The sequence below is a fragment of the Ceratotherium simum genome, chromosome 22, assembly GCF_057802395.1.
Source record: "Ceratotherium simum simum isolate JZ-2026a chromosome 22, ASM5780239v1, whole genome shotgun sequence".
NCBI lineage: Eukaryota > Metazoa > Chordata > Mammalia > Perissodactyla > Rhinocerotidae > Ceratotherium > Ceratotherium simum.
In genome coordinates, this window is record NC_141921.1 from 21,225,711 (window position 1) to 21,253,181 (window position 27,471).

Consider the following 27,471-nt stretch of genomic DNA (forward strand, 5'->3'; position numbering starts at 1 on the left):
ACAAACATTTAGAGTCCCGACCATTTTCCAGGCATTTGTATCCTTGGTTTCACTGAACCCTCAAAACAGATGAGAACCCTCAGGCTCAGAGAGGTTAAGTAACTTAGGCACGGCCACACAGCTGGTAAGTGACAGAGCAGGGATTTGAATCTAGGTGTTATTTCAAAATCTCCCTCACTGCCCCAGCGCCAACTCTTTGTGGAGGTGTCCTCAGCTGGGTTCCCGGGGTGTTATAGCCTCCCGTTTCCTCTGAACTGGGAAGATGCTCTGAAGACTTGACCCTGAGAGGAGGGCGTGGCCAGGACCACAGGCCCTGTTAAGTCTGCTCCTTGTCACTTTTCAGGTTCCTGATAGGGAAACTGAGGTTTCGCGAGGCTCTCCGGCCCTGTTCTGACCCCAAGACGCCTGGAGCTGCAGCCAGTCCTGGGGTGCGGGGTGGGGAGAGCGGAGGAGGCAAGGACAGAGGGTCTGCGCCAGGGTCCAGAGAACGTGTGCGGCTGCCGGCCCCGCGCCCCAAGCGCCGGGCCCCAGCTGCGGGCAAGGGCGTGCGGGAGGGGGCTACGGACTCCCGGGCCTGGCGCTCCAGTCCGTTTTTTGCTGCGGATCCCGGGAAGGGGGGCCGGCTCGGGGGTGGGACTGCAAAGGGGGGGGATTCCCTCCCTCGTGCGAGCGGAGGACTGGCCCCTCTCCGGGCTGGGAGCTCCGGCCGAGCGGAGGCGCGACGGAGAGCACGAGCAGCGGCCGAGAGCGGGGAGCGGACCGCCGGAGTGCGGCATCGCGGGGAGCGAGGGCCGGACCGAGCCGCCCAGAGGACCGATGCGCCGGGTGGGGCGCTGGCCCCGGAGGGCGTGAGCCGCCCGCAGATTGAGCAACTTGGGAACGCGCGGGCGGAGCGCGGGCGCCCAGGACAGTCCTGCGGCGGGCGGGCGGGTGAGTCGGCCGCACCCTCGCCCCTCCCGGGCCTGCCCCCGCCGCGGCTGGCAGCGCGGAGGTGAGTCCCCCCTGAGCTGCCCGGTCCTCCTCCCTAGCGCCCCCTTCCCCGAGACCTGGGGCGCCGCGGGCCCTCCCGTCGGGGCTTGGCCGAGCTGAGTGCGGGGGTGAGACAGCGAGAGGAAGGGGATTTCTGACTGCTCTCCAGTCAGCGATGGTGGGAGAGGGCACCTCCTGGACCCCCTCCTGCAAGTCCTGCCGACCCCCCTGCTCCATCATCCCTCAAGCCAGTGGGCAGTCCCCTCTCAGTTGCTGCTTTGGGCGCCCCTCAACCCAGCAGCCCCCCGTGATCGTCCTCACTCGTAGTTCTGAATTCTCCAAGTCCACCAGCCCTATTCACCCCCCCCCCCATCCAGAAGCTCTTGATCCTGGATTGTCCCACGGCCCCTGGTCACCCCCACCGCAGTCTCGCAGCCCGGGCCCGGGTCCGACGTGGCAGGCGACGTGCGCCCGCGGCCCCTGGTGCGCTGCGAGGTGGCGCGGCTCGCTGGCCCGCGGGGTCGGGCGCCGAGGGACGGATGGTATTGCTTGGTTGCGGGGAGGTGGTGGCTGTGTTCGCCCAGGACTCCCAGGAGACCAAGGACGGATTCTGGGTGCGCGCGCTCCGGAGCCGGAGTTTTCTCGTGAAACTGGCCTCTCGGACTTGGAGAGTTCTCTGGATTTGGGGGGCAGTCAGGGGACCTTCAGGTCCGCCTCCCCTCCCCCTGCACCTGTTGGGCCTCTCCGGGATAGTGGGGAGGGAAGAAGAATTTGCGCATTTGGAGCGATGATGGAGGGACGTGAAGGAGCCTTTCCCCGCTGCCCTTGGAGTTGGGGCGCGGAGAGGGGGCCCAGCACCTGGCTTGGCTCTGGCGGACAAGCTAATCCCTACAGGTCGCGCAGGCACGTAGTACTTGGTCCCACCCCCAGCCCAGCAGTTCTTCGACCCTCGCGCGCCAGCCCGCTCCGTGGCCAAAACTCTCCACCCGTAGCGGCTCCCGGGGAGGACTAAAGAGAGATTATCGAGATGGTTTACATTTTTGGGTCTGTATCCGGCCCCGGATGGAGTACCAATTTATCCTGATAGTGTTGCAGGCGAGAAGGTGAAAGTTATTCCAGCCTTCTGGGGGAACTGAGTCCCCGCCTTCAGCTCCACCCCCAACTGCGTCCCCCTCCCCAGCCCGTGTGCTCCCCTCCCCAGACCACCTAGCACGTGCGGCCTGTCTCCTTGGTCTCCCGCCCCAGCTCTGCCTCCACCTCCAGCAGCCTTCCCCACCTCCGTGGGTCTATTCCCCAAGCTGGGCCATGCCCCGCATCCTTCAGGTCCCAGCCCCTTGCCCCGCCCTCCAGATACCCAGTCCTGAGTAGCAAACCTTTTGGTCATTGACTGGGTTTGTAACGCCAAGACCTTGAACCTCTCAGTGCCAGTAAGATGGGAATAATTCTACTTTCCTCCTGGAGTTGGAGTGAGGAGTAAATGAGGGCCTAGCACATGGCAGGTGGTGCAAGCACGTAATGAATGTGGATCCCTCACTCCCACCCTGGCAGAGACAAAATGCCCTTCCTTAGCCCCACGGATGCCTGAGACCTTGATCGCTGCCAGCAGATCTCGTTGCTGGCTCTGCCTGTACAGAGTAAGGGGCCTCAAAAAATGAGCTGCTTGTACTATGTAGCCCAAGGGGCAAGGGAAATCAGACAGAGGAACTAATAGAAATAAGACAGGCTGCTTGAAAGTAAGTCATCAGCTCCTGTCTCCTCTCTCAGCTGTAGTCTGCCCTGGAGTCTGTGTATCCCACTGCAGGTGTGTGAGGGGAGGGCAGGCACTAGCTGAAGGGACGTGGATGCAGGGGACTGTGACCTTCTGGGGCTTGGCACTGCAGGGTTCCTGGTCTGAGACCTGTCCAGCTTTTAAAATCAGATTTCACGTAAAATTCTGAATTTTCAACTTTTCTTTTAAAAAATCAGAACATCTGGCGATATTGAGCCATTACTTCTGCCTATCAACAATCAAGTGGAGTTGAACACAGACACTCCCTTTAGATGGGGCATTCGCCCTCCAGTTTTCCCCCTCCACATCCAGCTTCCCTCCTATTTGTTGCTTGTCCCCCTGGTAGAATGAACTCAGCTCCTTTTCGGTGTTGATTCTAGATGTATTTTTTTTTTTTTTTTGGAAATGCTTGAATCTTTTCCCGTCTAGTGATGGGTGAGGGAGGCCAGTGTCACTTGCTCCAGTGAAATTCAGATCTGGGTCCTTCTCCCCGCTTCCTAGCTGAGATCGGGGTTCAATAGTGATTCAGGCAAGAGTGGGCCAGGAGACCCTCACTGGCAGGGACCCAGTGAGCATGGCAAGGGCAGGACTGAAAGCTAAGACCTGGGAGGATTGAGGGGGAATTGAAAGAAGGAGGAGACGGAGGGAGAGGAAGGGAGCTAACCTTTGCTGAGCACTAACCCCGATGTGCCAGGCACCAGGCAGGGAGGCACTGGGAGAGCAGAGGTGCGTAGGGACCTTTTCTGCCCCAAGGACCCCAGGGGTACTGATCACACGGTGAGACCAAAGTCTCACTTAGTCTCACTAAGATTCAACACCTGGCTTCTCTGATGTGGTCTTTGCCAGTGTTCATCCAGTGTGAGGACACACGGCACCCTGACAGTGTATCTGCGAGGGGTCCTCAGACCTCAGTTTGAGAAACGCTGCGATTAAAGGTTAGCCCTATCGCTTTGAGTGATCACTTTGGGGCTCAGGCAATCAGCCATAAAGACAAATGCAAATATGGAAATTGTATAACAGTGCTCGGTATTAAGGTTTGGATCCAGGTGATACAAAAAATTTTATGTTGCTTTTTAGATGACCATTGGACTGTAGACATAAGATGAAGTCTCGGTCGTAGAAAACACAGCAAATACAATTGAGTCCTCATTGTGTGCCAGGCACCATTCTGAGCGGTTTCACGTATTAACTCATTTAAGCTATAAAAAAACAACAACCCTTTTGCAGATAAGGAAACTGAGGATCAGACCAGCTAAGCAACTAGCCCAAGATAACAGCTAAGTAGCAGAGTGAACATTTGAAGCCAGGCAGGCTGACTCCGAAGTTTCTGCCCTTAACCATCATGCTCCACGGCCAGCCTCTGAGACGACATACTTGGGGCTGAAGACCCCAGTTCGATAAGCTCAGCCGGACGTCCGCAATTGGTGGGTGAGGAAAGTGTGTGGTGGGGGCTGGGGAGGATGGGAATGCTTTGGCAGGTCACGCAGGGAGTGCTGGAGGGGCAGGTAGGGGCTGGCATCTGGGAGTGGCTGGGGGCATCTCCGCTGGCTCCGGCCGCAGCACCAGGTGGGATCCATCAGCCTCGTGTAAACACTTCTCACAGGCAGCTTAACCACTTGAGTGTGTCTGGCCTTCAAAGCTGGTGGGAGAGGCAGAGGAGGGAGGTGCTGAACTCCCTCGTGGGTTAATGATTTATCTCCCATGCAGGTGGGCTCTCCGGGGGCCTCCCTGAGAGGTGAAGGGGAAGAGGACTGGGACAGGGGTTGGGAGGGGCACCTCCCCTCTAGCATTTCATATTTCTCATTAGTAAGGCAAAACTCAGCCAACTCTCAGAGCAAGCCTGTGAAAGGGGCATATTTATCCCCACTTTATAGATGAGGAAACTGAGGTTCAGGGATGCTAAGCAACTTGTCCAAATCCGTCTAACCAGTGGATGGGAGGGCAATGCTTCCCTGGCATCTACAAAGCTTCCTGAAGGCCCGCTGTTCCCTCCTGTCCCTGTGTGAGGATGGGTGGGTGTACAGCAGGTGCGTGGGGCAGTGGGGCATGCTTCTGTTGTGACAGTGTGTCAGGAGGGTGTGGCCCTGTGAGTGTGAAGTGGGGTTTTCATCCCCTTACTCCTAGGTTGGGCTCCAACTTCCCAGACACATTTCACTGGGGAGGGACCAGCTCCCCCTGCCCCCATCACCCAGGCCAGTGGGTCCAGAGACCTGGCTCTCGCTGGGCTGGGGGATTATCCCCATTCTCTGTGTCTCTGGCCAGGGCAGGCATTGCTGCCTCTTTTATCCTCTGACAAAGGCCAGGCCCGCGGGGCCTGCTGTGTCAGAGTTTCTGTGGCCAGGGGAAGCCTTACTTCCTTTTCTCCCGCCAAGCCCAGAGGGCCACGCAGAGTCTGCCAGCTTGTCGGGGGCCACTGCTCTAGCTCCAGGACAGGTGAAAGGCACAGGGGTGACTCAGCACTGAGAAGAGAAGGCTGAGGGGCCACACACAGAAGGAGAAAGAGAGCTCCTCTTCAAGAGACAGGATATTACTGCAGCACGAGGTCTGTAGGGTAGACGTAAAGAAGGACTTCCAGCTAGAGCTGGCCAACATTGGACAGGGGTGGGGCAGCTGGTTTCCAGTGATCCACAAGTTTGATTTGAGTGTCCACCATATTCCAGCTACTTGGGTAGCCAGCTTCAGTCCCAGGTTAGGGAATTCTGCAAGATAGAAAGAGCAGCAGATTTCTACAGGGGGGCCAGGTGGGTGACTTGTCCAAACATTCTGAGTTCTCACAGTCTCTTGGGTAGGGGACCATATGGGAGGGTAGGAGGCATAGGTTGGGGAGCCCTGTGGTACCCCATAATTAACCCTTCTCTCTCCTCCCTCAACAGGTTGGTTTTTGGAGGTGTCCCTGCTGAAGTGACAAAGAGTTCTCCCATGTGACACCCCGAGGTGCCTTTGAGGGAAGCTCTCTGAACCTCCTTATGGGCTGATGGAGAAGGGGGCTCCCCACACCCTTTCTGTCCCCAGCTGAGATTATGGTGGATTTGGGATACAGCCCAGGCCTGGGCCTCCTGCTGCTGACCCAGCCCCGGAGGCGTTAGCAAGAGCCCTGTGCCGTCCACCCCCCCAGAGACCACCCCTCCCACCAGGGGCCTGGAGCTGGGGAGTGACTATGCGGCTTGGGCTGTGTGTGGTGGCCCTGGTTCTGAGCTGGATGCATCTCGCTGCTGGCAGCCGGGGGATCAAAGGGAAGAGGCAGAGGCGGAGTGAGTAATGGAGCGGGGCTGGACCACCGAGGGCCTTGGGAGTGGGAGGGGGCCGCCTGGGGACGAGGGCCTTCTGTAGTTTCATTCTGTGATGACCATTGCAGATTTCTACTTCGTCTATTACAGCTTTGTACATTACTCGGTAGATTATCCTGCTTGTGGATTATCCAGTTTGTGGATTAATTTGTTGAGCTTCCCCACTCTGTAGATTACTCACTTTGTCTATTTTCCCCTTTGTAGACTCTGCTTTCTAGATTAACCCTTCTCTTGTGAGAATCCAGTTTGTGGATTATGCCCTTTGACATAACACCAGCTTTGTGTGGTATCCATGGAGATTCTTCCCGGCCCCACTGCCAGGGATGCTCGGTCCCCTCCTCACTGACAGGAGTTCCTTTGGGGCCAGGGGCTCTGCACAGCTTGGTGGTGGGCAATGGCCTTCCCTGCCCAGATCATGGGACAGGAACAGTGGAGCAGGGAGGGGCATGAGACCATCCACTCTCGTGGTTTTTAACCCTGCCCAGTGGGATTCAGGGAGCCATGTTGTGGGGGTGAAGGGGAGGCAAGTGGGCAGGAGTCTGGTCCTCCTGCCCTTCCAGCCAGAGTGGCTCCACTCTTCCCTGCTTTCAGTAAGATTCCACGTAAGATTCATGGGAAGAAAGGGTTCTCACAGCTTAAAATAAAATAAATCCTATCATTGTACAGATGGGGAAACTGAGGCTAAGAAAGGCGACGAGACGACAGGCCAAAGGACACGCAGTCAGTAGTGGAACCCAGGTCTCCTAATTCCTGTGAGCCCAGTCTTTTTGAAAACAGAGCTTGACAGAGTTCAAGATTAGCCTGTCCCTATGGCCCTCGCTGCCCCTCACAGAATCCCATCCTGGGCAGTCCTGAGGGAGGTCCTCTAGCCTCTGCTCATGTCTCCAGGGATGAGGGTCCAGTACACGCCCATTATGTTGTGAGAGAGGCCACTGTGTGTGAGGGACCCGGGCTAGGGAGTAGGGTGGAGGCCTGTGATGCAGACCCCAAAGCCTGCCTGTTTCTCAACACCCCCATCAGAGATGTCGCGTCCAACGGCAGGCAGCTCCTCTGGAGTCTAGCCCAACCACCTCTTGCTTCACTTTGGAGGCCTGCAGACCAAAGCTCGCCAGGAAACATTGGAAGGCAGTGGAGTTTTGTTGGGTCTCCACGGGAGCAGGCAAGGCCAGAACCCAGCCCAGGGAGAGAAGCTCAGAGAGCTGGTGAAGCTGAAAATCTCTGGCTTAACAAACAATTAGAGACAGTTAGGTTTAATCAGCAGCGAGCCCTTATTTTCCTCCCTTCTCATCTGTTGTGGCTGGTGTTTTGGACTCCACAGGCCGGATGCAGTTAGCAGTTGATAATCGGTCTCCTCTATGTCCGAGATGAGAGAGAGAACGAGAGGAGCCACTCACACTCGTGTGCTCACGCTTCCGCTCACACACACAGAGCCGCACACCTGCCCAAACCAGGGGTCAGAAAACCTGGGTTTGAGTCTTTTGTTCTAAAAAAAAAGTGCTAGCCTGGCCATCAGAACAGGCCAGTCCCAGCAATGGTCAATCAAACGCAGCGATTTTGATGTGTGCACTTTTGGTAAGCCACATCCCACAGCCTCGGCAGCATGTGACCCCGTTTTTAATTACCACGTGGTGTGAGTGACAGACATCCTTGATGGTGCTGAGATGTGAGGAGGGAGTAAGGTGTGGGGAAAGGCTCAGGATGCAGTGAGGGTCCAAAATGGACAGAGGCTCAGAGAGGGATGAGGGTAGTTGTTGCTAGGCAGTACTTGTTAAATAATTACCATGTGGGCCGGCCCCATGGCTTAGTGGTTAAGTGCTCATGCTCCGCTAGGGGCCGCCCGGGTTCGGATCCCAGGCGCACACCGATGCACCGCTTCTCCGGCCATGCTGAGGCCGAGTCCCACATGCAGCAACTAGAGGGATGTGCAACTGTGACATACAACTATCTACTGGGGCTTTGGGGGGAAAAAAAGAAGGAGGATTGGCAATAGATGTTAGCTCAGAGCCGGTCTTCCTCAGCAAAACAAGGAGGAGTAGCACAAATGTTAGCTCAGGGCTGATCTTCCTCACACACAAAAAAATAATAATTACCATGCAACTGCAAGTGTACTTGTATAGGAATACAGCAAGGCTTGCAGGAATAGACAGAGCTATCTATTGTGAAACCTTTGTAAAATATTGGGCTCTGTGTAGACTTGGGGATGCATGTCATTGTTATATAAACAATGTGTGGACCCTTTTGCCTGAGGGTTTCCAGGGGAGTCGGGGAGGGAAGAAAAGACCAAGACACCTGTGTGTGGCTGCTCTGGCCTCCAGACCGCGTAGAAAGGCCGCAGGCGGCCTGGGGGGCAGAGGTAGGCTTGCTGTGGATATGAGCCTCAGGTCTGTCGACTCTGTCCACCATTCCGTGACTGCATGTTGGTAGGGCAGCCAGAAGCCACCCAATGTAGCTCTGATTGGGAGCCACACACCAGTTTTTGTTTTGTTTTGTTTTTTTTGTGAGGAAGATCAGCCCTGAGCTAACATCCATGCTAATCCTCTTCTTTTTGCTGAGGAAGACCAGCTCTGAGCTAACATCTATTGCCAATCCTTCTCTGTGTTTTTTTCCCCAAAGCCCCAGTAGATAGTTGTATGTCATAGTTGCACACCCTTCTGGTTGCTGTATGTGGGTCGCAGCCTCAGCATGGCCGGAGAAGCGGTGCGCTGGTGTGCACCCGGGATCCGAACCCGGGCCGCCATTAGTGGAGCGCGCGCGCTTAACCATAAGCCATGGGGGCGGCCCCACACACCAGTTTTGAGCTCAGAAATGACCGATCTCCGGTCTGAGTGATGATCTCTTTGCATGGAGGGGGAGAAGTTGAGCCAAGAACTCTTCAGCCATGAGTTATGAACCCCAGCAGGACGTCCTCCTTTTCCACTCACTGAGGACCCATCCCCGCCCCCAGCCTCTCTTCACTCTTGTGAAGAGACAAGACACCTCTTGTCTTCTCACTGGCCCTCACCCTCTTCTGACTGCCTTCCTGTCTGGATTTCCTGCCCTCACCAAGCCCTCATTCCCTCACCATCCCTCACATTGAGTGCTCCCTCCCCTTACTGAGACTCTTCTCCTATCTGATTCCTGGGGCCCTTTGTGCAGTCCTGCCCCCAACAAAGCCCCCATCCTCACTGAACCCTGACTCCTCCAGAAGCCGGCCCCACCTTTTGGCCCCTTCTCACTGTGCCATCCTCCATCCGCATTGACCATCTTCCCTCACTGAAGCCTCATTCATTCCTTGGGCCATTCCACTAATGTCCACTGCAAACCTACAGAGCCTGGCCTGGGTCACAGAGATGAATCTTGAGGAGTCCCCGGGCAAGTAGGGAAGAGGCCATTTCAGTCTAGTTTGTGAATGTGGTGACAGGAGGAAACCTGTGGGGCTGGCAGAGCCCAGAGGGAGTGACCCCGGGGTTGTGTTTTGAGTAGATGATCTCCAGGCAAGGGAGTGGGGCTGGGTGATGGGGAAGGGCATTCCAGGCAGCGGGACCAGCATGTCCAAAGGTGTGGAGCTGAGAGGAGGCAGAGCCTGTTCAGGAAATGGGGTGTAGCTAGGAGTAGCTGGAGGAATGGTTTATAGGTGGAGATCTGCAGAGCCCTAGGGTTTTAACTGGAGCGGCTGTGCTCATATCTGTTTTTTACATGGAGGATCTTTTCTGTTGAAAAGAAAGGTTGTGCTGCTAAAACAAAAAGCCTGTCACCCCTTAGGATAGAGCCCTGAAAGCTGCCTGGGGCCGAGGGAGCTGTCGTGGGGGGACGATGCTGCAGAAGTAGGCAGAGGTCTGATGGGGGAGTGCTTTGTACTTGCCAGGCTGAGGAGTTTGCACTTTACCTGACTTGAGCTGTGGGTAACGAGGAGCCCTGAGAGGTTTTAATCAGGGGAGCAGCATGGTCCAGCTGCAGCAAGGGGTGAGGGGAGGTGGCTTGAGGTGGGAGGCAAACAGGCCAGTTAAAGGCTATTTGGGCCCAGGTGAGAAAAAGTGAAGGTCCAAACTAAGCTCCCAGTTGAGTTCAAGACTGCTGGGTCTTCCCAGAGGGGCATGCCTGGGATGAGCCTGGGCACCGGGAGTAGACACAGCTCCTGGGGGAGTGTGCGGCCTGAGAAGGACCCTTGCCTACCTCTCTCTTCACCTCCTCATGAGGCCCCATTCCCTGACATCCCCACCCCGGCCAACTTCACTCAGGTCTCTTACCAACTCTAGATCCTCCCAGGCTAGATCCCGCCCGAAAACCAAGCCCTCCTCTGGGTCATGGCAAGTTCCTCTCCAACCCTCACTGACCCTCACCACCTGCATTCCTGTCCAATCCCACTCCCCACATTTTATCGGACACTCAGTGAACTCCATCCATGAGCCGTCTCCTCCGTGAGCCTGTCTCTCACCATATCCTCAACCCCAACTCGGCGGAAGCCCTACGGTATTGTGGAGCCTCACCCCTTCACTGGGCCCCCATTGAGGAATAAGACAGCCTCCACCCTCCCAAGTTCTTTCTGGTGGGAAAAAGACATACTAGCAGATAATAATGACATAAGGTGACGTCTACCATGATGGATTCAAGTACAGTACTGGGGGCGTGGGAACACAGAGAAATAATCCATCCAGACTTTGCAGGGAGGCGAGATCAGGGGAGACTTCCTGGAGGAGGTGACTTTAGTTCTGAGGCTTAAAGGAGTTAGTCAGACTCAGGAGGAGGCAGAGAGTGCTCCAGGCAGAAGGATGGACTTGCACAAAGGCACAGAGGTGGGAAGTAGTGCGATGTATCCAGAGAAACAAAAGTAGTGCCATATTACTTAGGGATAGTGTTGAGAGATGAGGCAGGAGGGATAACCCATGGAAGCGTGTTAGGCCAGGTGGAGGAGCCATGTTTTAATTTTGCAGGCCATAGGGAGCTATTCATGGATTTTAGGCGGGGGTTTTGGTTTTAGAAAGATCCTTGGAGATGAGAAAGTTGGGGGAGAAGTGAAGTCCCTGGGGAAGAGAGACTGTGGCCAGAAGCCATTCTTCAGGGAAGCGGGTCACTGAGCCACCTCGGGGCAAGGCCTGATTATAGGAACACCAGCTTGAAAGGGTTTTGGACAAGGATGAAGGAGATAGAGAAGCAGCAGAGAAGTGAGGAGGGCACAGCCTTGCCTTCCTGGTGCTGGGGATGGAGGGAGTAGGGCACGGGGTGGGAAGGGCAGAGCTGTTGGGGGCAGGGGGTGGTTTGTGAAGAAGTTGGGAAGGAGGCTCCATCCCCTCTCTGAGCACCCTTCCCCTCTCTGAGCCCAGCCAGGCTACAATCCTGCAAGGCTGCCTGCCCTGCATCGTAGGCACAGGAGCCAGAGGGAGCCTTTCAAACTGAACCTGACCATGTCCTTCTGTGGTCCCTTTCCTTGCCCATAGAATAAGGTCCTATTTTCCATTCCGTGGATGCACTAGCACTTTGGGTGCCTCAGAGCCTTTGCACTGGCTGTTCCTCCTGCCTGTCATACCCTCTTCACCTAGCTGGCTGGGTAAGGGCGTGCCCTCCATTGCTCCTCCCCTCACCACAGTGCGTAGCCAGCTCTGCTTCCCGCGTCCCTGGGTGGGCCTTTGTTTATACCTCTGCATCCCTAGCTCCTAGCAGTTCTGGGCACGTGTGTGTTAGGTGTGCAGTGAACATCTGTGGAATGAATGAACCTCGGTTTCTCCCTTTGAATCACTATGTAACCCCTAACCCCCACCATCTTCCTTGGACCTCCCCTCACCCCCATGAGCCCCCCTCCATCTGGCTTTCCATCCCCTCACTGCCCATCCATTTGCCTCGCTAAGTTGAGAATACCCTTTGGTTCCTACCCCCTTGATAAGCATCCCTTTCCTCCCAGGGAACCCCCATTGGACTGACCCCTCCCGTCACTGAGCCCCTCTCCTTCTTGCTGAGCCACCTCCCGCTTCCTCATGGAGCTCAACCCCCTCAGTCCTTGCCCTTGACCCCCTCCTGTGGTCCCTCCGTCTAACCAAGGCCAATCTTACCGCCTGAGCTCTGTCCCTTGACCATCTGTATCCTTGGGTCTTAATTCCTCCATCTTTAGCCTGCCTCTGAGTCTTGTGAACACAGCACCCGCTCCCAGCTGTCTCTCCTCTGTCTCTTTCTGTGTCACTGTCCCTCTCCTCACTTTACCCCCCACCCTCCATCGCTTCCACTCACTCTTCGGCCCACTGCGTTTGGCTCTTATTCCCACCACTCCTCCAAAACTGCTCTCCTCCGGGTCACCCAGTCACCTCCTAAGGCAAGTCTAATGAGACCTGACCGACTCTCACCAGCAGGGTCTCCTCCCAGCCCCGATTCCTGCAGATCTCTCCTTTTCAGCTTGGTTTCCATCCCCACTCTCCTCAATTTCCTCCCACCTCCCCAGTGATTCCTTCTCGGCTTCTCTCTGGGCCCCTCTTCCTCTGCTTGCCTGTTGAACGTGAGTGTTGCCTGAGCCTCAGCCCTTGGCCGTCTTCTCCAGCTCACAGCTTCTGCCTTGGGATGCCTGCCACCCTGCGGATTCAGCCACCAGCGACAGCTCCTGGGATGGATCCCTGAGTTCTCCCCCCGTCTCCATAGCCAGTTTCCTGAAGGAGATGGCTCTTCTCTTGCACCTTCCTTTTACTTCTCCCCCTGCCCTCTGCTCTCCACCCCACCAGGGGCACCAGCAAGCTGTTCCTGATTCCTTATATAACATCTCATCTTGGCATGGCGACACCTCCTCCGTAGAGTGTGCTCTTCTCTTGGCTTCCACAATGCAATATGCTTTTGAGTGTCTCCTACCCGTGTGCTTGCCCCTTCTCAACCTCCTACTTGGCCCTTCCTTTTCTGTCCTTCTCTTAAATGTCTAATTCCTCTTCTCACTCTCTAGCCCCACTCTCATGGACCTCCATGCCTTTGATGCCAGTTTTCATGTTAAGGACTCCGAGTCTCAGTCTCCAGCCAGGGTGTTTCTCTTGAGTTCCAGACCCACAGCTTCAGCTGCCTCATAGATGCCCCCCCCTCCGGGTGTCCCACAGGCAGCGCAACCTCAACACATCTAAGACTTAATACTCGTCATTTTCCCACCCAAACCTGCTCCTCTCCCTGTGGTCCCTCTCTCAGCGAAGGGCCGACAGCCACCCTGCCACACAAGGCCAGCACCTCGGAATCATCCTCGACTTGTGCTTCCTGGGTCCTCACCGCCATGTCCAATCCATCACCACATCTTGTTAATTTTTCTGCCTGAATAGCTTACATGTGCCTCCTCCTTTCCATCCTCTTGGTTCAGCTCCATCTCTTCAAACCTGGGAGTCCTCCTGCCTCCAGTTTTGCTCTCCCTACAATCCATCCTCCCCACTGCAGAGTGATCTCTCTAAAATGGAATCCTGACCGTGTCTCCTATTTTAAGACCCCCAGTGCTTCCTCGCTGCCTACAGGAGAATGTCTGAACTCCTTTATATGGGTTCAAGACCTTTCTTCGTCTGGCGCCTGCTTCCTTCTCCAGCTTCACGCACAACCACTCACCTCACGCTCTGGCCGTGCTGAGCTAATTTCAGATCCCCATGCTTTGGACCACACTTTCTCTTGCCATGTCGTTGATAGCTCTGAAGAAAAATGCACAGAGATTTGTTGGTTGAATAGGAGGCGGGCAGTGGGATTCGGGGAAGGCCTTTTGCAAATCTGTCCTTAACAAAATTGATAAGGAAGGAAGAAGTGAGTCCAGGAACGTAGCTAGAGAGACCTGCAAATGGGACACTTAGGTGACTTCAGTTATGGAAGCCAAGGCAAAAACCTAGAGGGAGCATTCATTTCAACAATGAACTAAGTAAAAAACTTGAGTAATAGAAAATTTAGTATCTTTGAAGTAGAAGTGGTAGCTAAAATCTACCTAATAATGACTTATTAATTTGTAATACAGCTGAATAAAGGCCCAAAATGGAAAAATAATCCCAAGGGCTCCCTCATAACTTCAACACAACATTTGGAGTGCTTTTGCCCTTAAAATGACCAAACCAGCAAGAATGATGTGAATTTTTTAATTTATTGATTAATTAGATGGTAGTATTGACTCTATACAAATAAACCCTCTATTTACAAAAAATCAGTCTCACCATACTTTCAGTTTCCATGTATCTCCTATTGTCCTACCCCTAACTTTTGTAAACTTTGTTCCCTCAGCCTGGAACACACACTGGCTGTGAAGCTTGTTCAAGTAATTTAACCTCTCTATTTCCTCATCTGTAAAAAAATGGGGATTAAAAAAATAATGATAGTACCTACTTCGTGGGTTGTAAGGAATAAATGAGCAAATGCTTGTAAAGCACTGAGGGCAGTGTCTGCCACAGAACGAGTATTCAATGTTTAGTAATCAGCCACCAGTATTATGATTGTGATTTTGTTGTTATTGTTGTGTTTGTTCATCTCCTCTTCCCGTCTCCTGCTCGCCTTCCTAACTCTTACTCGCTCTTCTGTTCTGAAATCAGGGACCATCCCTGGAGCAGGAGCTCCACCCATCAGCCCTCCAGAGTGGGCATCCTCATCCTCCTTTCTCAGTGGTGTGAAGGGAGGCACACGAGATGCAGAGTTTTGCCCAGGGTCCCAGGCTGGGGATTGGGCTCCAGGCCTGGCGAACTCTGAAGTCTGAGCTCTGGGTCCACCAAGCTGCCCAGTCTCCTGCAGCTCTGTTCTGATTCTCCAGCTCTCTGCCTCCAGCCTGCAGCGACAGTTCCTCCTGCCTGGTTCCTCCTAAGTGGCTCACGAGTACTCTCCTTCTTCTCCTTCTCTCTCAACTCGCTTCTCTTCCGTGAGCCTCTTTTAGTGACTGGCCCCATCATTCACCCATTCTCTAGGCCAGAACCCTGGGAATCACCCCAGACTCCCCCCTCCTATTGGTCACTGTGACCATACTGATTGTGTTCCCTAAGCATCTCTCAAATCTTTTTCTCTCCATGTCCACTGAACGGAATTTGGTTTAAGACTTTCTCACTTTTCTCACCTGGATGATCATGTCAGCTTCCACTCACACGGTCCTTCAGTCTCTGGTCTCCACCCAGGCCACCAGAGGAACCTTTCCGCCATGTCATCAGACCAGGTCTTGCTCCTGCTTAAAACTTGCCAATGACTCCCTCTTGTCTAATCAGCTCTGAGAAAGGTCCCAAGAAAAACTCTGCAAAATAAGGGTTCTGTGGCCAAAATGTCTGGGAAATGCAGCTCACTCTGTCCCCGTCTTGGAGAGTCACTCTGCACAGGAGCATAATGAAAGGTACAGGAAGCTGTGCAGTAAAGAATCCTGCTTAGACTTGTTGGACCTAGTGCTTCCCAGTCTTACCTGATGCAGTGGCCTTTTCTCCACATCCTCCTGTGAACATTTGGGGGAGTCATGTTCCAAGGAAGACTCTTTGAGAAACGCTGCCTGGCAGGATCGAGTTCAAGCCGTCCAGCATGATATAAAAGGCCTTTCAAGATCGGACACCTTATCTTTCACACTCCCCTCCTCACCCCTCCTGCACCCCAAATTATCTGCAATTCCCCTGGGGTTGTTTCACACCTCTGTGGCCTTGCTCCTAGAGGGCCTTTATCTCTACTTCCTAATGGACAAATCTGTACTAATTCTTCAAGAGTTGGCCCCAAAGTCACCTCCTTTGTGACTCCTTCCCACTCTTCTTTTTGAGTCCACTATTGCTTTGCCTTGTGGCTGTCAGCATTTACCTGTTTGTGGGTCTCTCTGCGCCACTGGAAGATCAGTTCAGAGTGGCCAGGCGTCTTTGCCTCCACGTCCCCAGCACTCACACCGCACATGGTACCTGGGGTGGGGGCTCGGTGAGCATTGGTTGTACAGATGGATGAGGGACCGAGATCAAAGGTCTGAGCCTCGCTGCTGGGGCTGGAGATCACACTGCCTCAGAGGATGGTTCTAAGCCACGGTTTCTCAACCTCAGCACCGTTGACATTTTGGACCAGATCATTTGTTGTGGGGGCTGCCCCATGCATTGTAAGATGTTTAGCAGCATCCCTAGCTTCTATCCCCTAGATGCCAGTAGCAACCGCCTTCCCCTGTCTGACAATCAAAAATATCTCTAGACATTGCCAAATGGCCCCTGGAGAGCAAAATCATCTCTGGCTGAGACCGCTGTTCTAGACCTAAGTGATTCTAGTTGTCTTCCTGTCTCTGGGCGGGTGGTCTTTTTCTCAGATAGTTTAACCCATTATCCCTCTTGTCCTTAAAACTTTCTCAAGGAGAAAAAGCCCTCTTCCCATACCTGAGGCTGATCTTTTCTTCCTCTGGGGAGGGTAGAGGTAAATTTCAGGAAGGGCACAGCTTCAGTGGCTTCTCTGGGGATGGTGGAGCAAGGCTGGAGGGTGAGCTCGTGTTGTGCATGGAGCTAGGGAGGCATTTAGGATGGATGGGAGCTCTTGCTCCGGGCCTCCATGCTCGTTCTCTCTCGAGAGGATCCCCGGGAGGTTTATAAAGCAGCCTTGCAGAGAGCTGCCAGCCTGGCCTGTGCTTTTTGAGAAGCACATTCATTCTGTAGGATGAAACTCCTGTCTAGTCACTTCCCATCCTTGTGGGAGCCTGGGAAGGATGCAGGTCTGTCCCACAGCTGCCTCTCACCCTTGTTCCACCCTTACAGTCAGCGCTGAGGGGAGCCAGGCCTGCGCCAAAGGCTGTGAGCTCTGTTCTGAGGTCAACGGCTGCCTCAAGTGCTCGCCCAAGCTGTTCATCCTGCTGGAGAGGAGCGACATCCGCCAGGTGGGCGTCTGCCTGCCATCCTGCCCGCCCGGGTACTTCGATGCCCGCAACCCCGACATGAACAAGTGCATCAGTGAGTGAGGGCAGGGCTGGAGAAGGGCGCCAGAGGCTCTGGGCTCTGGGGGAGGGTGCTTTGAACTGTTGGTGGCCTGCAAGGGGAGTAGAGGGGACACTGAGGAAGGGAGATGAGGCTTCTGATTCAAGTATCTAGCTGCCGGCCAGACACCTCCCCAGATATCCCACCCACATTTCCAACTCAGTGTGTCCATATCAGAAGCACATCTCCTCCCTCCAAACCTGCACCGACCTGTATTCCTGCAAGTCACTCTCGGTGTCCCAAGCCATCACCCCAAGCCACAAACCTGAGAGCCAACCTCTCATTTGTGCCACCCCTCATCCATCCAATAAACGAATCATGCCTGCTCCATCTCCTTTCTATCCTCACTACCTTTGTCTTATCCAGGCTCCTGTCACCTCTCTCCCGGACCATCACAATAGCCTGCTCATCGTCCTCCAGCCTTACCTGGTTCCGTTCGACCCTCCCTCCACACTGTAGCCAGAAACATGCTCCTGAAACACACAACCTATGCAGTCACACTTCTGCTTAAAAGCACTGCTGGCTCCACTGGCTACAGGAAAATTCAAGCCCTGGCCGGCCTTCTCTCTGCAACCCCCTTCTCCTTCGGTCTTCTCACTCAGCTCCACTCTCCCACACCAGCTACAGTTCCACGTGCTCTGAGGCACGTGCTGTCACACCTCCATCCCGTCTCAGCTGTGATGTGCTTGGGGGACACACAATGAACATGCTCCAGTGAGCAATGCCCATACCCCCTCACATTTGTTCAGTGCCTTGCAGTTTAGAATGCATTTCCAGCTCTCACTTCAGTTGAGCCTCACAACAGCCTTTGGAGGGAGACGGGACCTAAAGTAATGGTACCCTTTTTATAGCTGATAACATCGAGGCCTGGAGGGGAAGATCAGCCGACTCAGGTTCTAATCCCAACTTTGCAACTTATTCATTGTGTGACTTTCAGCATGTCACAACTTCTCAAAACCACATCTTCAAAATGGGTTGTTGTGAGAAGCATATGGAAAGCCATCAGTGTCTGGCACTCAATACATGGTAGCTGCTATTGTTCTTATTTTTGTTCATATTTTACCTGCAACCAAACCAGGAATCAGGGACACAGAGGCACAGGGGAGGGTGGTGGGGGTGGGGAACTTGTGAGGACAGAGGTAGGACCCTGGGGCTGCCCTCTTGCTCCTCAGGGTATTTGGGGTAGGGAGTTCCTGGCTGTGCCAGCTCCTGGGAAACTGGCAGCCCAGGCTTCAGGTGCCAGAGACTAGGAGGAAGTCAGCCCCACCCACAATCTGGGAAGGGAGAGATTGTGAAAGACCCTGCCTGCTTCCAGCCTAGCCCTGCAACACTCCCCGGCCCCTCCCACTTCCCCAGAGGAGGGAGAGCTGGCAGGAGGGGATCAGAGAGGGACAGAGGAGTCCAACCAAGGTGGTTCCTGGAAGTTGGTCTTGCAAAGTGAGAGGAATTTGCCCTGGGATTGCTCCCCGCTCCTCCAAGCAGATTCTTTCTGCCCAGGGTTTGGGGTGTTGTGGGTGCCCAGCAGTGGGGGAAGAGGAGACCATGCTGGGACCCTCATCTCTCACCCCCACCAATGCCAGAGTGTCCTGCCCCCTCCTCTGAAACCAGCTGTCTTGGGCCTCACTTTGGGTTCCAGGGCCCGGGATTGGGTTGGGGTTGTCTGAGTCCCAGGTGGCCCTCGAGAGTGCCCACTTTGGCCTCCTCTCCCCTACCCTGTCCTTGCCTTCCTTTTCCTCCCTCCCAAGACTCCTCTGCAGTAGACACTGCTCCAGACCACAGTCCTGCCCTGTGTGGGTGGGTGTGGATGGGAGGGCATTGGGGATGGGGATGAGGGGAAGTGTCTGCTTGAGGCTGAGCCAGAGGTCCCCCATCTGGTCCTCTCCTCAGAATGCAAGATTGAGCACTGCGAGGCCTGCTTCAGCCACAACTTCTGCACCAAGTGTAAGGAGACCTTGTACCTGCACAAGGGCCGCTGCTACCCGGCCTGTCCCGAGGGCTCTGCACCTGCCAACGGCACCATGGAGTGCAGCAGTCCTGGTAAACACAGTGGGCGCTGCTGTAGGGGGTCCAGGACCCCAGGAGGAGGGGTAGGGTGGGGAGGGGTCTGACCAGGGAAAGCGTGGGCTGGGGCCCTGTGCAGAGAAAACTTACCCCACGACCACCCTCTGAGGTTTCTCTCAGGACTTTCCTGCCCTCTGGACTAAAGATGCCTCCAGACTAAGACAGGTGGAAAGGCTCCCCTGGGGTATTCAGGGCCAGGAGAGGAGGTGTGACGCCCTCCTCCTCTTCCTTCTTTCCTTCTTCCCTCCCTTCCTGCCAGCGCAATGTGAAATGAGTGAGTGGTCTCTATGGGGGCCGTGCTCCAAGAAGAAGAAGCTCTGTGGTTTCCGGAAGGGCTTTGAGGAGCGGACAAGGAGGGTGCTCCATGCCCCTGGCGGGGACCACACCATCTGCTCTGACACCAAGGAGACCCGGAGGTGCACAGTGCGGAGGACGCCCTGTCCTGAGGGTGAGCTGCGGCCTCTGCCTCCCTGGGGTCGGGAGTCTGGGGTCAGGCACAGCCACAGGAGGTCTGACCACCTCTGCTTCCTGCCTGTGGCCCCAGAGAGGGCCTCGGGCCAGGGCCAGATGGGGAACCCCCAACTCAAGGCTCTATGCTGTGCAAACAGTGCCAAGTCCTGGCAGACAGCAGTCCCCAGAACTCTGTACGGTGGGACTTGGAAGATTCTGTCTCCATATCCCTCCAGTTTCCCCATTTCTTCTGAGCCAGCAGATGTTGGCACTGGAGAGGCCCTCTAGGTCAGATGGGGGCATGGAAGAGGGTGCTAAGACCCAGAGAGGTGTAGTGATCTGACCAAGGTCACACAGCCTGTAGTTGGCAATGATGTGGCAGCTGTCCCCAGAGGCAGCGGTGTGGGGTGGAGGAGTGGGGGCATCCTGCCTGTCCTGGGGGCTGCACTGAACATCTGGGAAATGCTATTGGCCCATTGGATCCAAGGTCTGAGGAAGACATGAGGAAGAGGAGGGTGTCTGGTTCATCGAGGGGTGGAGGGTGAAAAGGCTCTTGGGACTCCCCTCTCAGTACCCACCTTGCAGGGTCCTCTGAAGTGGCTGCTGGTCAGAGGAGGCCTTGAGGGCACCCCGACTGCCTAAAGGCAGCAGTAAAGGGTACCATTGCTTTAGGTCCCAGACCTCCCCCCCGCCTCCCCCCGCCCAGCTTCCTCACCATGCCCCTCCTGGGGCCCTTGGCCATGCCAGGGCCTCTCTGCTCGTGGCAGGACGTCCTCTGTTGACTCTTCCTGCTGTTGGGGTTGCAGGGCAGAAGAAGAGGAAGGGAGGCCAGGGCCGGCGGGAGGACGCCAACAGGAACCTGAGCAGGAAGGAGAGCAAGGAGGCAGGCGCCAGCTCTCGGAGACGCAAGGGCCAGCAACCGCAGCAGCATCAAGGCACGGTGGGGCCGGTCACCTCTGCGGGGCCCACCTAGGGACGTTGTTCAGCCTCCAGGCCCAGGCAGAAAGAGTCCAGCGCTGCTCTGTGTGATGAGAGCTTTGCGAACTCGAGTGCTGGGGGTAACACGTACACACACTCTCCGTACATACACAGACACAGACACACACAGACCTCGTGTCCAAACATGAAACCAACAGACATGCATACATGTGCACATGCACGCACACAATCAAGGCTGCTGGAAGACACTTCTATCCCTCGGACATCACTGTGTGAACAGGGCGGGGAGGTGGAGGGGTCATCTCTGCCTGGCAGAGGGCCCCGCAGCACACACTTGGTTTGCGATGCTCCCAGAGGACATGTCAGAGAGAACATTTCCCAGTGTCCAAGCCCAGCCTCTGCAGAGTGGAGCCTTCAGAGTGGAGGAGCTGATAGGATCGGTCCAGTGTGGCAGAGAGGAGCCAAAGCTTGGGGACTGTTCGGCATTTCCAGCTGTGTGACTTTATCATTGGAGAGTGTTGTTACACATCCGTGATCCATATCAGGGCTGCCCTGACTCTGAAAACTGCTTAAAGGTTTATTTCGAATTAAAAACAAAAACCAAATGACAATAGTGGACACAGGCACCACATTCCTCTTCAGGGTACAGGGATTAGTGGGGTATCCATGGGAGCTGGAAGGGACAGGGCTAAATTTCAAGAGACCCCTAATGGCCTCCTAGACAGAGGGTCTGGAACAGGAAGAAAACTCTGGGGTTACTCAGGGTGATGACCAGCTTCTCTACAGCCTTGTTACTCAGAGTATGGACCAGCGTCAACGTGATCAGTGGGCAGCTTGTTAGAAATGAGAGTCTCAGGCCCCGTCCCAGACCTGATGAACTGAAGCCTGCATTTTAACAAAGTTCCAGGTGACTGACACGCACATTGAAGTTGGAGAAACACTGCTCTAATTACCTCTAAGGACTGAACGAAGGGTCTCAGCCAGCTTACAGCAGGAGGGATTCTGGTCAGCTATCAAGGCAGACTCTCCATCTGGGAGAGGGAGAATCAACATACTGAAGAGCTATAGTGACACTCCTAGGGGAAGAGAGTGCTCAGGCTCTCTCAGATGGTGGGGGACAGTCAGACCCAAAGGCAGAACAGTGGATGGAATGACCTCATGTGGCATGCTAAAGTTCCCACTGGCAGCCACCCACGCACTAGGCTCTGGATGAGGTGTTTGGTTTCCAGAGGGGCCAGACACGGGCCTTGCTCTCATGGAGCTTAGAGGTTGGTGGAGGTGACAGGTGTGAATCAACTGGTCATTCAGATAAATGTATAATTACAAATGAGTGGAGTTAAGGGCAGACAACCACTGACAAATAGCTATGAAAGAGAATAAAATGGAATAAAAATAAAAGACTATCTCAGGGAAGCTTTTCAGAGGAGGTGATGTTTGAGCCAAGCTCTGAAGGACAAGTAGAAGGAGGTAAGACAGAGAAGGAATGGCATTCTAGACCAGTGCTGTCCAATAGAAATATAATATGAGCCACTTGCGTAATTTAAAATTTTCTAGTAGCCACACTTAAAGAATAAAAAGAAACTGGTGAAGTTTTATCTTTATTTATTTAACCAAATATATGCAAAATGTTATCTTTTTAACACGTAATCAATATAAAAAATTATTAATGAGATCTTTTACATTCTTTTAACTAAGTCTTCAATATTCTGTGTGTATTTTTACACTTATAGCATATCTTAATTTGGACATCAAAATTTCACCAGAAATACTTGATCTGTATTTAGATTTCATAAAAATTCAAGTTGCAAAGTAGATTCACATACCTAAGATGTTTAAAGAATAGTTAACAGTTTTCTGGTAACTGAATTGAATGTTTTAAATTTTTTAATTTAATTAAAATTAAATAACATTAACAATTCAGTTGCACTAGCCATGTTTCATGTGTTCACTAGCTATATGTGGCTAGTGGCTATTGTATTGGACAGCATAGTCCTATATAGAGGGTGTAGCACATACAAATGTCCTGTGGCAGAAAGGAGCTTGGTGTTCAAAGTGCTGAAAGAAGGCCTGGAGGGAAAGTTAGGTGAGATGATTCCAGAAATGTCACCTGGAGTTGGGTGTATTCTCAGAGCCAAGGGAGGCTGCTGAAGGGTTTTAAGCAACAGTCCAACATGACCAGATTTGCGTTTTGCAAAGATCAAGTTGGCCGTAGCGTAAAAGACAGATTGGAGGGAAGCTGTCTAGGAGGCTGTTGCTATCATCCAGGCAAGAAGTGTTGGAGGCTTGGACTAAGGTGGTGGTGGTGGAAATGGAGAGAAGTGGACACGGTCAAAAGTTATTTAGAGAATAAGGTTGGCAGAGTTTGGTGATAACTGAATATGGAAGAGGGTATAGGGAGAGGGAGGCCTCAAGGACAAAATCCCCATCTCTGGCTCGAACACCTAGACAGATGATAGTGCTGTGTTCCAAGATGGGGAACCCACGAGGAAGACCAGTGTGGGAGGAGAAGGAAGAACGGAACTTGAGTTTTGACCATGTTGAGTTTGAGGGGCCTTTGAGACACCCTGCTGAAGATGCTGAGTAGACATTGTGAAGACACAAATACAGGTCTAGAGTGCATAGGGGAGTCTGCTTGGGACTATCAACTGGTGTGTGTGGGGAAGATAACTGAGGCTGTGGATTTGGAAGAGGTTGACTAAAAAGAGAGTCCTGGGTGAAGAGAGGGCGCGGGACTCACTGCTGCAGCCCTCCAGGTACGAAGATCTGATGATGGAGGGTCAGTTGGAAAGGAGTCAGAGAAGAAGCAGACAAGAGGATAACCAGAGGAATGTCATGTCCCAGGAGCTAGCAAGCAGGAGGGGAGACCAAGAGGACCAAAGGCTACTGAGATCAAGTAAATGAGGACCGGAAATTGACCGTCAGACTCACGCCACGTGTTGCCAATACTAAGCTTAGCAAGAGCCGTCTGGAGAGGCTGATGGAGGCACAGATCAGTGCAGACAATTCCTTCAGGAAGTTTAGCTGAGAAAAGGAGAAAAATAGAACAGGGGCTAGAAAGAGATATGGGGTCAAGTCAGAGTCGTTTCTCTTTTTTTTTTAGGAGGGAAAGGGGGCCAGCCCATGGTTTAGCGGTTAAGTGCGCGCGCTCCGATGCTGGCGGCCCGGGTTCGGATCCCAGGTGTGCACTGACGCACCACTTCTCCGGCCATGCTGAAGCCATGTCCCACATACAGCAACTAGAAAGATGTGCAACTATGACGTACAACTATCTACTGGGGCTTTTTGGGAAAAAAAAAAAGGAGGAGGGTTGGCAATAGATGTTAGCTCAGAGCCGGTCTTCCTCAGCAAAAAGAGGAGTAGCATGGATGTTAGCTCAGGGCTGATCTTCCTCACAAAAAAAAACAAAAAAGGAGGGAATGACTTGAAAATGTTTAAAACCTGCTGGGAAGGGTCCAGTTAAAAGCATGAGGTTGAATACACAGGAGAGAGGAGGGAAAATCAGCAGTGGAAGGCTCTGGTGAGAGGGACAGCTCTACAGGAGAAAGAGGAGGTGGTACAGGTGTGGGAAGGCTGGGAGGTGTGGATGGAGGGATCTCAGGTCTGTGTACCTCACCTCTGTGGGGCTCATCACACTCACACCTGTGAGCCCCTTCGCTGCTGGTCAGGAGCCTGGGGGTCACGGGCTGCCCATGGCCACCTCCGGCCTTGCCCCCAGCTCCTCACTTTTCCTCCTCTCCCTGACCCTGGCTCTGTCTTTGCTGGTCTCTCTGGCCCTATCAGTCTTCCATCTCTGGTTGTGGTCTCTCTGCCTTTACCCCTCCCTATTTCTCTGACTCTGTCCTTTCTCTATCTAAAGACAGGGTGTCTATCTTTTTATCAGTCTGTCTGTCTCTGTTCCCCTCCGCCTCAGCCTCTGACTAGATTTGCATGTGTCATTCTTCTCTCTGTTTTCTGCCTCATTCTTCTGTGTATCAGTCCTCAGTCCCTGTATGTCTTGGCTGTCTCTGGCTCTGACTGGCCCTCGCTACTCAAATTGTGGCCACGGGTCAGCAACCTTGGCCTCAACTGGGAGCCAGTTAAAAATGCATAATCTCAGGCCCCTCCCAGACCTAAAGAATCTGACTCTGCCTTGTAACAGATCCTCCAGGTAATTCACACCCATGTTAAACATTTCAGAAGCATTGCCTTAAGCTTTCCTCTAAAGCAACATCAAAACGAAAATCCAGAATCTTAGCAACATGGAATGATCTGGATCCTCCTGTATCTCATGTGTCACCTTGATGATGCTGAGGCCTTCAGCTTCACTGCATTGCCTCCTATGTGCAGAATAGCGGGAGAGATTCTCCGAATACTGATACCCTGGTGCTTCCAGCTGCCATCCCAACGCATCCTTGAAAACAGCCCCACCTGGACCAACCCTGTCTGTCTCACTGTGCCCTTTCAAGAGTAAGAATGTTGTTTTGAGCTGGAGGTAGGTGGGGGGGCAGTTTCAAGGTGGGGGGCAGTTATCTGGTCACAGCCCTAGAAGCAACCCACCTGAGGCCAGAGACCATCAGATTGCTCTGAAGTCACACGTTGTGATTTTCAGAGTGAGCAAGTGCTAGAGAGAGGGAGTCGTGTCAAGATTCCTAACCCTACTCCCGGGTTTAGGCAACAACAGCACGTGATTTGCATGTGGCTCTTACCTGCCTTTTTGAAAATGTTAGCTTTTTCCTCTCCGGGGTCACAGACTTGTCCACAGTAACACATTTCTGGCCACCTTACCCAGTGCCAGCTCTGGTATGTTTCAGACCAAATCTCCAGAGAATGGATGTGTTTTCCATTTCAATATTTCAGGTGATGGGGTTGTGTTTTCTGGGCTTGTTTTTTAAGTGTTTTTTTCTCCCTTCTGGTTTGTTTGGTTTGGTTTCGAAAGACCGAGAAGGAATTTAGGAAAAGCGTCAGCTCCCTGGGCCCTGCTTCACGCTCTGACGCAGGGCCAGGAGTCCAGGTACTGGTCTCTTTGCCCAGCTCCTCCAGTTGTGGTCCAGACCAGATGTACACGAACAACAGGTGCAAACCCTGGTGAAAGGTGATGAAGCAGAAAAACAAGTGGAGGGAAAAGGTTCTATTTTGAAGGATTCAGTGGATTCATTGCAAAGGGGCTGGAGTACTGTCTGGCTAGTAAAAGTGAGCCAGAACAAAAGCCTAGTTATAGGGGAGTAGAGAAGATCTGAAGATTAGATGCCTCGGGGGTTGCTGAGACCAGCATACCAGAGTCGGGTGCACCTGCTTTGGTGTGGTGTACCTCCTGGCTCTCCGAGGAAAAGAGCCGACACAGGGTGAAGAATAAACAGGTTTTGGCTGGAGGCTTGGTTGAGGCTCCTTCAGCATCAAATAGACCCTGGATGAGCAGTCACTGGTGGGGATGGTGGGAGAGCTACCAAAGGTGGGCCCCTACCTTTCTCTAGCACCTCTAGCCTACCAGATTGGTGGTGAGGAGGATGAGAGACCCAGACCAGTGGCTGGAGAAGGTGGCTTGGGTCTTACCCTAGAGCTTTCCAGAACTTAAGTAGGAAATTGCGAAACAGGGCTACATTTTGAAAGAGAAAGTATGTGAAATATGGTTCCTCCCTCGCCCGTTCGCTCTCCCGGAGCTTGGTGCAGGGAGGTGGGTGAGATGGATTCCTGGCTAGACTCAGTCTAGTGTGGGAAAAAGGGCAGAGCTGAGCCCCCAAGGACCCCTCAGGCCAGGCCAAAGCAACTGCCAGCCTTTGGTTATTGATTATTGTTATTGGGATGCATTTTTCCATCTGCTGAGCATCAGCCTGGCCCATGGAGAAGGCCGGCTCCTTCCTCTGGCTGAGTTTCGTCTCCCGAAAGGGCTGGCTTCTGAGGGCTCCCTCTGCAACCCAATATGTACCATGGGCTGCTGATTAAATACTTGGAATGTCTTCAGGTCGAGCCAGGCCTGTCCATAAAATGGGAGGCATTTTGGCAGTTCCAAGGCCCCTGGCACCCAGTCTTGGCACTGGTGCGGCTGTCTTCTTCAAGGAGCTGGGGTGGGCCTCCCGCCAGCACGCTTCCCTGGGAAACATCGAAGTGAGTTAAAGTCAACAATGAGTTCATCTCCAAAAGGAATAAGCCGGCAGCCTTCAGGGCAGGGGAACAGGAGGAGGGGGGAACAGGGATTTGGGGGCGGTGGAGGGGGTTAAGTGATGCTGGAACAGCCAGATCAGATCCAAGCCTGTCAAACGAGCTGGCAGCTCAAGGAACAAAGAAAAGTGCTTTCCCAGGCCAGCCCTGGAAAGCTCACTTGGCAAAGGTGGTGACAATGAGGGTGTCACAATCCCAGGGACCATGGGAAGTATCCTCTCAAGGACTGGGAGCTGGAGCCAGACAATGACTTGGACAGAGGCTGGGGCGGTTGGGCTGCTGGATCTGTGAGCTCTGGCTCTGCTGGCCCCAGGCCTGCCTGGGGGGCACATGAAGATGGCCATCTGGGCAGCTGAACTCCACTGTCTCATCTTGGAGGATTCAAAGGGGGAGGGCTCAGGTGTCAAGGCCAAGTGAAGAGCAGGCTCGTGGCTGCAGAACCCAGCATTTTAATCTGAACATCTCTATCATTAGCTTTATCTCTGAGGGCTTTCCATCTGGACAATGGTTCCCGATTTGAGCCAGTCTCACTTCTGTGCTCTTCACCGCCCAGAGCCTGAGGAAACCATATCCTAAAGGGCATCAGACTGCTCTCGACTCACTTGACCTGATGCACTGTGGGACATGGGAGCCAATGGCAGAGGAAAGCCCAAAGTGAGCCACACTCTGGGACCAGCCTGAAGCCGAAGCCACTTCTCTTTGGGTACCGAGTGGAATCCCGGCCTGCCCGGCCACCTTTCAAGGGCTGGGCTCCGAGTGGAGGGAGGGGAACAGTGCTTCCCTGCTTTGGACAGAAAAGTGTGATGATGGCCCCCCAGCTGCCTGTGCCAGTTGAGATACACATAACCCATCTGGTTCAGACTTCAGATCTGCCCCAGGGGCTGGGAGACTGGCAACAACTGCCTTGAATATATACTCGGCCTTCCTCCCGAGGGCAGGCCCAAAGCGACAGACTATGTTTGATTTCTCTCATGCCCTCACGTTCATTCTCACAAGGTATTTTATTGTACGA

General features: G+C 53.7%; 1 protein-coding gene across 1 annotated transcript; it reads left to right on the forward strand.

Moving 5' to 3' along the window:
- The first annotated feature begins 914 nt into the window (after positions 1-914).
- On the forward strand, positions 915-21,955 carry RSPO1 (R-spondin 1). Its single transcript, XM_014784163.2, has 7 exons — positions 915-991; positions 3,965-4,161; positions 5,611-5,988; positions 16,659-16,850; positions 18,762-18,911; positions 19,195-19,383; positions 20,192-21,955. The coding sequence occupies exons 3-7, from the start codon at positions 5,895-5,897 to the stop codon at positions 20,356-20,358; spliced, it is 792 nt and encodes a 263-aa protein (XP_014639649.1). The 5' UTR covers positions 915-991; positions 3,965-4,161; positions 5,611-5,894; the 3' UTR covers positions 20,359-21,955.
- The last annotated feature ends 5,516 nt before the right edge of the window (positions 21,956-27,471 follow it).